Raw genomic sequence first — 9,959 nt, forward strand, 5'->3', positions numbered from 1 at the left:
GTTAGGTGGCCTTGGAACTAAGGTCCATGTGCCAACAGACATTTGCGAATCATATTCATTTTGCATTGCATTGGTCCAATGAGGATCTTTGAGAGCTTGAATGTGGGATAGAGGAAGGGGAGAAATGAGATCAGTGTGAAGAGAGAATATTTGTTTGGGCTTATTGATGTCGCTTTTGCTTCGAGTTTGCATTTGATGAGGTTGGGGCGGAGGAGGTAGAGGTTCAGGTTCGATTGACGGAGGCGCAGGTGGAGGAGGAGATGGAGAGGGAGAGTGATCGGGAGTAGGAGGGGAAGATGGAGAAGGGGGAGGTGTGTTTGATAGAACAAGAGAGGTCGGTATAGGAGGTTGTAACACCAAAGAAGGAAGAGAAGTAGGTCGTGAAACAGCAGGGGACGAGACAGTGATGCTTGGAGTAGAAGATATAGTGGAGAGAGGGAGAAGAGAAGACTGTGGTGGTAAAAGAGGTAATGAGTGAGAAGCGGGAGTAGGAAGAGACGAGCTCGATAAGGAGAACTAGAAAAGTGGATTCATCAAAGACTACATGACGAGAAATGATTATGCGGCGGGAGGAAAGGTCAAGGCACCGATAACCACGATGATGAGACGGATATCCAAGAAATACACATTTAGTGGAGCGGGGTGAGAGCTTGTTGGCGGTGGTGGGAAGAAGATTGGGGTAACATAAACAACCGAAGACACGAAGATGATCATAACGAGCAGGTTTGTTAAAAAGGCTAGTGAAAGGAATTTTATTGTTTATAGCACTTGAAGGAAGAATGTTAAAAAGATGAGCAGCCATGTTTAAAGCTTCAACCCAATAGGTGTTTGGCATATTAGCTTGAAAGAGAAGAACATGGACCAGGTTGTTAATCGTTCGAAGGGTGCGTTCAGCACGACCGTTTTGTTGGGAGGTATATGGGCAAGAGAATCGAGGTTGAATACCATTAGAAGAAAAAAAATCCAGAATTTGACGATTGTTAAATTCCCCACCATTATCACATTGAAAAGCTTTAATGGGGGTTTGAAAATGAGTTTTAACAAAATTAAAAAAATGTAAAAATTTAGCAAAGACCTCACTTTTGTAACGAAGGGGATAAATCCATATGAAATGAGAAAATTGGTCTAAGAAAATAACATAGTACTTGATAACAGGGGATGTCCATATATCAGAATGAATTATTTCAAAAGGAGAAGAAACAATAGAAGTAGAAGTATAAAACGGTTGACGAATGTGTTTTCCAGTTTGGCAAGCATGACATAAAGAAGAAATATCATTGTTTGAACAATCAAATAAACGAGAAGAAAATAAATTGCGAAAAACAGAGGTGCCAGGGTGACCTAAGCGACGATGCCAAGTTGAAGCGGAAGTAGAGGTGAGAAGGGCTTCATGAGAGGGAGGAGAAGAGGGTGATGAGACGGAGTATAGGGGACCTGGGCTATCACATCGGATGAGAGGCACTCGGGAATGAAGATCCTTAACAAGAAAACCAAACGGATCAAATTCAACAGAACAAGAATTGTCAATAGTAAATTGACGAACAGAGATGAGATTTTTTAAAATTTTTGGACAAACAAAAACATTGTTGAGAAGGAGAGGACGATAAGGAGACGAGATGAATGAGTGACCAGAAGAGGTAGCAGGGATGACAGAGCCGTTACCAACAATGACCAAAGGAAGAGGAATCTTAGACGACAGGGATAAGGAAGAGAGTGTACCTGGTTGGGATGTGAGATGAGCAGTAGCAGCGGTGTCCATATACCAGCCAGCGTCGTTAGGATCCGGGAAGGTCATTGTGTTGAAAGCGTGAGCGAGAGTAGTGGGAATGAGTCGGCGTTCGACGGAGAAGCAGTTGTTGGGTGTGTGGTCGTGAGATATGCGGAACCGGTTGGAGATGGTGCATGACTGAGAATACCTTGTGATGGTTGTGGTGGTTTAGGACCGGCGTGAAAACGAGGCTGTTGAGGAGATGGACCGTAGGGTGAAGGAGGCTGAGAAGAGTTGGGCCACTAGAGGGATTGTAGGCCATTGTGGATAAATGGGCCATTGAGGCGGAGTGGACCATTGAGGCTGATTGGGCCAGGTCCATGGTTGATTTCCAGAGCCCCAGTTGCCACTGTTGTAATTAGGGTTGTTGCTACGACCTTTGTTTCCATGACCTCCACCGCGGTTGCCTCTGTTGTTGCGACCTCCACCTCGACTGTATTGAAATTGCTGGTTTGAGGGTGTAGAGCGAGGCTGATCATATTGTTGTTGAGAGGAAACAAGAAGGACCTGAGGAGACGAAGCATTGTCATCGTTGTTGGGAAGTGTTTGTCGCTTGGTCTTGAGTCTGTCTTCTTCGTTGATGAGCATGGATCGAGCCTCACCAAAAGAACAGGGGGGTGAACGATGTTTGATAACATTGATGATGTTATCAAATTTGGAACTAAGGCCGTTGAGAAGATGCATGAATAAAGCGCGGTCAGTGATCGGAGAGTTCACATTGGCGAGCGTATCAGAGATGGACTTCAGTTTTTGACAATAGTCATGGGCGGCGAGATCACCGATCGTGAAGTTACGGAGTTCGTTTTCCAATTGTATGGCGCGAGCCTCCTTGTTGTCCCGAAACAGGTTTTCGAGCATGAGCCAGACTTCGCGAGCAGAACACTCTGTTTTGAGAACCGAGGTTAAAAGGGATTCAGAAATAGTACCGTAGATCCACATCTTGACGGTGTTGTCGAGTTGTTTCCAGACTGTGTCTGTCGGTTCAGTGGGAGGAGAGGTGCCATCGAGATGACCGGTGAGAGAGAAACTGAAAAAGTGAGTTTGAAAAAGGATGCGCCACGAATCGTAGTTCATCTTGTTCATGTCAAGAATGATGGGGATGTGGGCGCGGATCTGAGTGAGACTTGCAGTCGGTGGAGCCGTAGTGGCTGGTGTATTAGAAGCCATTGATGTATGAGAACAGAGGAATGAAGAAACAGAGATGAAAAGGAGAAAGGAAACAGAGGAAGAAGGAGAGATCGAAGAAAAGAAGGTGTACGAAAGGTAGAAGAGAGGTGGCGGAGATAATTTTTTTTTTTTTTTTTAGATTAGGTAATTAGAGCAAAAGCTCTGATACCATATCAGATTAGGTATAATCTCAATCGATGCTTTCAGAGTATTATTGGACAAAGATTATATACAGAGTGGAGAGGAATATAGCCGTTGGAAGCTAGTTAAGATGTTTCCTAAATAACATACAGAGATATATAATTTCCTATGCTAATACATGGGACCGGACCTGCACGGCTGCAGCAGCAATTGGACTCCTAACCGAGCTTAGCCTTCTCCCACAGTTAAGCAGCTATGAGTTAGACAAACAAGCTGATGCGGTCGAGGAAGGTTTGGTCATATTACTGGACTCTCTAACAGGACGTCGCTTAAGAATGGGAAGATCCATAACTCGTAAAGGCAGAAACACCATCAGCATTTGCTAACAACAAAACTAGTCGGGACACATTTGTGGCTGAGATTTTAAAACATCATATACGAAGATCACGTCATTGGTCAAGTATGTTCTAATGGTTGAAGCAAACACAGAAGTTTTGTAACATTTTCTGAACCATTTTCTGTAATCGGGATCATTAGAAGTTGAAACAGCAATTACAGACAAAACCCAGAGAGGGTACACCTAAGTTAGGACAACGCCGCTGCTTCAAAACAGAAATTTTGGTATTTTTATTATGTCATCAAATGAAGAATTATCCTTTTGTAAAATCAAAATTGAGTTTTATAAGCTTGAAAAATGTCAATGGTGTTGTTTCACTAGGAAATTAATTTGTTCATGTTAGTTGATTCACATTTGATATTTTATTTTGCTTTATAAATCTCTTAAACACAAAAATAAATAAATCTTGCATGACCGGTGGAGACAGTTGAAACAAACCCATCCAACACTCCAATATCATATTCATTTTACTATGGTTTATATTTCGTGACTTTGTTTTCTTACATTGTCTTTATCTCTCTCTCTCCTTTTCTCTTCCATTGTTAAATTTCACAGTTTAAAACTCTATAGATATCCCAAAAAAAAAAAGAAGAAAAAACTAAATTGATGGTGAAGTTAACACAGAGATTGGGTGGGTTGGTACTGCGATTTGCGGCATTTTGTGCCGCATTAGGAGCGGTTATCGCAAAGATCACTAGCCGTGAAAGGTCTTCCTTCTTTGTCCTATCCCTAGTAGCCAAGTATAGCGATTTGGCTGCGTTCAAGTAAGTTTTTCCTATTTGGCGTGTTTAACGAGGATTTTTATAAGTATGTACATGCTTATGCATGCATGTGTGCGTCTATCGCAGGTACTTCGTGATTGCAAACGCGATTGTGAGCGTTTATAGCTTTCTCGTTCTCTTTTTACCTAAAGAGAGTTTATTGTGGAAGTTCGTAGTTGTGTTGGACTTGGTAATTTATCTCTATACTCTCTATGCTAGTAACTTTTTTTTTTTTTCTCTTTTAGCTAATGTTATCAAAAATACATTATACTAGTTACTAACCCACAGTAAACAGTGGGCTGAACACTTTATTTGGAAAAAATTTAACATAATTTGATCTGTTATTTTGTTCTTTATAATCTTTAAAAAATATCTGATTTTTTTATTTTTTGTTTTACTTTTTATTGTCGCCCTAAAAAACTGTATAAAATCAGATTATATTTATGATAATTATATCAGTAAAAATCTTAGCTGTTTAACCAAATAGATATTTCTAAATCTTTCTTTTTTTGCAAAGAATTTAATAAACTAATATTTTGTCTACTCTAATTAAATTGTCTTAATTATCCTTAATGATTATATCATTTTTTTCTAGTAATTATAATGGCATTCTAATGTTATTTTTTACATTTTTAATGTTATTTTTATAAACGTAAGAAGCGCAATCACATTAATTCTCGAAAATAAATGTTAGGTATAATAATTATTATTATTTATCATAAACATACTAATACAATGTAGAATTTGTTAGAACCATGCATGATTAGATTGATTCAGACAACTTCTAATGTTCTCTGTTTATAGCTTAACTTCGATAAAAGTATGTTGTTTAATGAACTTTTATGTAAATGTTATATTAACCGTAAAGATGGTGACGATGCTGCTGACGTCGAGCTTATCAGCGGCAGTGGCGGTGGCACAAGTGGGAGAAAACGCAAACGCAGGTAAGGTTGGTTGCCAATTTGCGGCCAAGTACCGAGATTCTGCGATCAGATAACCGGAGCATTAATCGCCGGTTGATGCAGCATATGATGGGCTTTAGGTGGATGTTTATGGATTTGGATCCATTAGATTTGTAAGTTTATTTTAATGATAATTATTTGATATTGGAAATGATTAGGATTAGAATATTTAGTGTTTATATATTTCCTTAATTTAGATTTGAGTTTATCATAAAAGATGTATAAAAGGGATCAGACCCTCACATGTATTTAGTGTGCTTTCCTTAGTTTTAGAATATTTAGTGTGCTTTTAATGTAGTTCATTTTTTTTTCTCGCTTTTCTTGATCACTACACAATTAAAAATATATTTATTCAATATCAATAATCAATATGACAGGAAAATGGGGGTTGTATATGTAATATTCATATTCCTTTTGTTTTTTCTACTTATATTTGTATCCTAATTACAAGTTTACAACATCTTTATATTCGAACTCTTATTTATTTTTTGTCATGTTAAGTAATGGTTAAAATATATATAATATAACACATTAAACTAAAATAAAAAAATAATATATTATAATATATTAAATAAATTATTAAATTTATTTTAAATAATAACATTAATAAGTTTCTCATATATATTATCTTATAACAATTAAAATTATTTTAATATATATTAATATTAGTTAAATGCTTGGCAAATACTTTTTTTTTTTTGTAGAGAAATGCTTGGCAAATGCTTCAAATGAGAGCATCTGTAGTTTCTAAATGCTCTCTTATATACTCTCCTAATAAATATTGATTGGATGATAAAATTAAAAAAACTAATTCATATGCTCTTCCAATCAAGGTCTTATAAATTATTTTGATAACCTCGGAAAAGGTTGTAAACTTGTAGTGAGATCAATTCCTTGGAACTTTTGAACAAACAAATGCTTTTCATATACGGTCATATATAGTCTCATACAAACAAAGTCCTTTTTGGTTGACAACTGAGAAAACACTGATTAATATTTCAGGTCTTTTAATTTTAACTGTTTGTTTCAAAGAAATTACTCCTTCTGTTTTCGAGATTTTTTCCTTCTTGAAATTAAATGATGTTCTCACCTTTTTATACACAAATTATTACTACTTCTCTATGCAGGTATGCAACATTTACTATGTACATTTTTTTTTTTACGTTTTATTTATCATTGATTTGTTCTCGTTTTTTTGTTGAATTATGTTAAGTAAATAATAAAATGATGTTTTTTATACTAAAATAGCTTCTTAATCTATGTGTTAAAAACAGAAACCTCAAACATCAAATATACTGAAAGAAAAGAAAATGATTTTGTCAGATCCTACTAGCAAGCAATATCTTGAGAAAACTAAAAGACAAAAGAAATGAGCAACAAAAGTAGTAGATTCACAAAAGGGATAGTTTTCGACTTTCCACCAAGAAAAGCACAACAATGTTTAAGACTCTTGATCAACCACAATGAAATCATGGATGAACCACAGTAACTCCTGAGTTGTCGTCGAAGATGCGGCCGTAACCATTCACTCCCCAATTTTCTCCCCAGCAGTTATGGATGAGGAAAAACAGTTTATGATCATTCCTACAACTAGGACCATGTGAGATGATGCTTATACCCATATGCTGCCTATAAACTCTTGACTTGGTAGATTTCTTGAAATAATTTGGTGGAGTAGAGTTATTAAATTACACATTGTAAATTAATCAATAGCAGAGTGAGAGATACTTTATTTTCATTAATCAAGGACAGCCTAATTTTATTTGTTACTAACCTTCTTAAGTGACTGGAATTTATTATCACCAACGTCAAAAGAGATGGCTACAGATGAGAAATCGAGCTTCTCACTAATAAATTCGGCTGAAATATTTTCTTTTATTGAAAAAACTTCCATTTCTCATGATGTCCGGAGCCCCCTGCCTAATTTATTTTCAAATAACAAAGCAATCATATGTTTTTATTAACTCTAGTTCTCTAATGTAAAACAATTTACATATGTATATGATCACATCTTGTACAAGATTATAAACCCATTTTTTTGAATATGTCAATTTTGTTATACCTTTCAAGTGATTACTACTAATTTTACTGTTAGACCAAGATATTGGAATTGTAAAACTGATACACTACAATTTAGTAGGTAAGATTGTAAAAGTGATGTAAAAAGTCAACTGATAATTATTGTTAAAAACAAAGTTTGAAATTCCGCTTATCCTAAAAAAAACTAACCTGAATTTAATTTTGGAATTTAAGGAAAATGAGTAGTTTTCATAAAAATAAAAATCCTTGAAAATTGTCAATATAAAATTTTATTTTATCACAATTAATGCTTAAATTTTTCATAACAAATACTTTGTTGGAAAAAATAATTGTTTCATAAACATAACTACCTTGGGTTGGATGAAGCAACAATAATGTAAACCTATGATTAGTATTTTAGAGGTTGGGATACTTGTGTATCAAGTTTAATTAATGGCGATGAATGTTAGAACTTACAAGCAAGATAACACAAACTATAGATTCAATTCCTGAGATTTTCTTTCATCCCCAAATGTAATAGTACCCAGAAAAATAAAGTCAGAAAGAAGATATGAAAAGGATATTAAGAAAATGTGAGATAGAAGAAAGCATACTGATTTTGATCTTCTTAAATTATAGTTAGAGCTAATATTTTATCTAAATAAATAATTAAACTACAACTCTAAGCCCATTGGGCCTTAATGTTGTTAAAGCCTCATGCCTATTCAAATTACCCATTCTAATAAATTAAATTTATTCTTCTTCCAAACAACACGATGAATATATATGGCCGGTACTCGATTTGCAACTTATTAGGTGACTACTAAAATAGCACAACCAGTCAACCACTTATCATCATCATCATACAAGTTCTTGTTGATGAACCTCAAAGAATTTGTATCATATAATGATATAAACTCTTGCGGAAAAAAAAAGAAGATCAAAATATATATTATCGTTAGTTGACTATTATATGTATAAAATAAAAGAATTAATGCCTTTATCAGCGAGTAGAGTAGGTGTTTTGAATCATGTTATGAAGTAACAAGTGAAACAGAGAGTCGTCCTCCTCCGTGATCATGATTTCCACGCAAAAATTTCATCCCATAAATCAAACATAGTTAGTGAGAGATTGTGTTGATTAAGCTTCAAAGTTCAAACACTCCTTGCTTCTTTTGCCTCTATAGACAAAATCATTCATTGTGGGACCTCGACCACCGAGATATAATAAGACCAGAGACTTCTAAAGAGTAAAGACTTCTAAAGAGTATTTGATTATGTCTTTTGGTCTTTTGCCCCATTGAAATGTAGTTTGTTCAATTGTTGTTACAAGGATATTTTGTTGGTTCAGTTTTAGATTTCTGTTATGGTTTTACCAAAAAGAAAAACCATGAACCCCAAACACTGGATATAGAACAATTGCTTCTAAATTTTAATAATTTGAGACGATTTCAAGAACTACTAATGATAGTGAACTGAACTATGTTTATAAAAAATGTACATTATACATTGCTACATTAGCAAGAAGTTGTTAAAAAAAAAAAAGAGAAAGCAGAAGACAAGAGTTTCGATCATAATAAATTTCCAGATTAAAAAAGAAAAAAAAAATTCCCAAAATCACAAAATAAGAAACCCTAAATCGAATCAAAATCTTTTCTGATAAGAATAAAATAACCCAAAACAGCACAAACAGCAGCAACAGCATTGCCTTCTTTCAAAAGAACCTTAAAGACAAATCCAAACACTTCTCTTGTAATCTTGCGAGCTTCAACAACCAAAACTCTTCTCGATTTCCCAAAAAACGCGAGCAACACAACCACCGATATCCAAATCACCATAACCGCCGGAACCGCAACCGCAGCCGCCGCAACCATGGACATGGCTCCAAACACAGCTCCCAACACCACAGAAGCGTAAACCGCCGGTAACCGCGACGGCGACGGAGATGAGGTGTACTGGAGCTTGTACCAGCTAAGTACAGATGTGAGAAAGTTCCAAGAGGAAGACAAGAGAATAGCGTAGACAGCTACAAAGAGACAAACCCATGTCCGTCTCTTGCTCATGATCCGCATAAAGATAAGGTACGATCTTGGTGGAGACAAAGAAGAAGAGCCATTCGATGTTCTTGGTGACTCTGTTGGATCCATCATCAGCGAGAGAGAGAGAGATCTATCCGATTCAGAGATTATTACTGCTTCTTTTTTTTTTAATCTTTATCGTGGGAATTGAAATATCCGTGGATTTGTGAGATTTGTCCCAAAAGATGCAAGAAAGAAGAAAATGTGTTAAAGTCTTCAGATTTGAAGGGAAATAGATTTAGTTCACGTGAATCATACTCTCATGTCGAAGAGCGTGTTTTACACTCGTTTGTTTCGAGGATCGTAGTGGAGTACACGCGCTCAAGTGTCGTTTTGTTTATTGGTAATCCCACAAGAGACCAGACATGGAAACTGCGTGAACTGAGAGATCAAAAGTATTATAATTTCCATTAATATCATATACTTACTCTTTTTCTCCTCTCCAAATTAAGAAATTAACCAAGATACGCATTTTCTGTTTATGCCATTGTTTTATTGCAATAAAATCTGTTTAAGAAGGTAATCAAAATCTTCTTTTTTTTTAGGTTAGTCATAGAGTGCGCCTCTACGCTTATCTTAGCCGACAAGAAAAATAAAAACGAATCATTTAACCTTTTAATTATAATTTCCTTTTTTATAGTTTTTGACGCTTATTGCTAAGCCTTT

The 9,959-nt window shown here is 35.7% G+C and overlaps 1 protein-coding gene and 2 pseudogenes across 3 annotated transcripts; 1 reads left to right on the forward strand and 2 right to left on the reverse strand.

Annotated features, from left to right (window-relative positions):
- Window positions 1-1,302: 1,302 nt before the first annotated feature.
- On the reverse strand, window positions 1,303-4,065 carry LOC147946477 (uncharacterized; annotated as a pseudogene). Its single transcript, XR_015594817.1, has 2 exons — window positions 1,720-4,065; window positions 1,303-1,477 (listed from the first exon to the last, which is right to left on the reverse strand). The product of XR_015594817.1 is annotated as an uncharacterized LOC147946477 (transcript).
- On the forward strand, window positions 3,956-5,423 carry LOC104761103 (CASP-like protein 1C2; annotated as a pseudogene). Its single transcript, XR_015594818.1, has 3 exons — window positions 3,956-4,237; window positions 4,322-4,424; window positions 5,103-5,423. The product of XR_015594818.1 is annotated as a CASP-like protein 1C2 (transcript).
- Window positions 5,424-8,680: 3,257 nt separating this feature from the next.
- On the reverse strand, window positions 8,681-9,719 carry LOC104761113 (uncharacterized). Its single transcript, XM_010484149.3, has one exon. The coding sequence runs from the start codon at window positions 9,363-9,365 to the stop codon at window positions 8,850-8,852; it is 516 nt and encodes a 171-aa protein (XP_010482451.1). The 5' UTR covers window positions 9,366-9,719; the 3' UTR covers window positions 8,681-8,849.
- Between the last annotated feature and the right edge of the window lie 240 nt (window positions 9,720-9,959).

Source organism: Camelina sativa, chromosome 3 (assembly GCF_030686135.1).
Source record: "Camelina sativa cultivar CO46 ecotype springtype chromosome 3, ASM3068613v1".
In the NCBI taxonomy this organism is placed as follows: Eukaryota; Viridiplantae; Streptophyta; class Magnoliopsida; order Brassicales; family Brassicaceae; genus Camelina; species Camelina sativa.

Excerpts from the sequence above, each read along its gene's own strand:
- LOC104761113 (XM_010484149.3), bottom strand. The coding sequence starts at position 9,365 with ATGATGGATCCAACAGAGTCACCAAGAACATCGAATGGCTCTTCTTCT.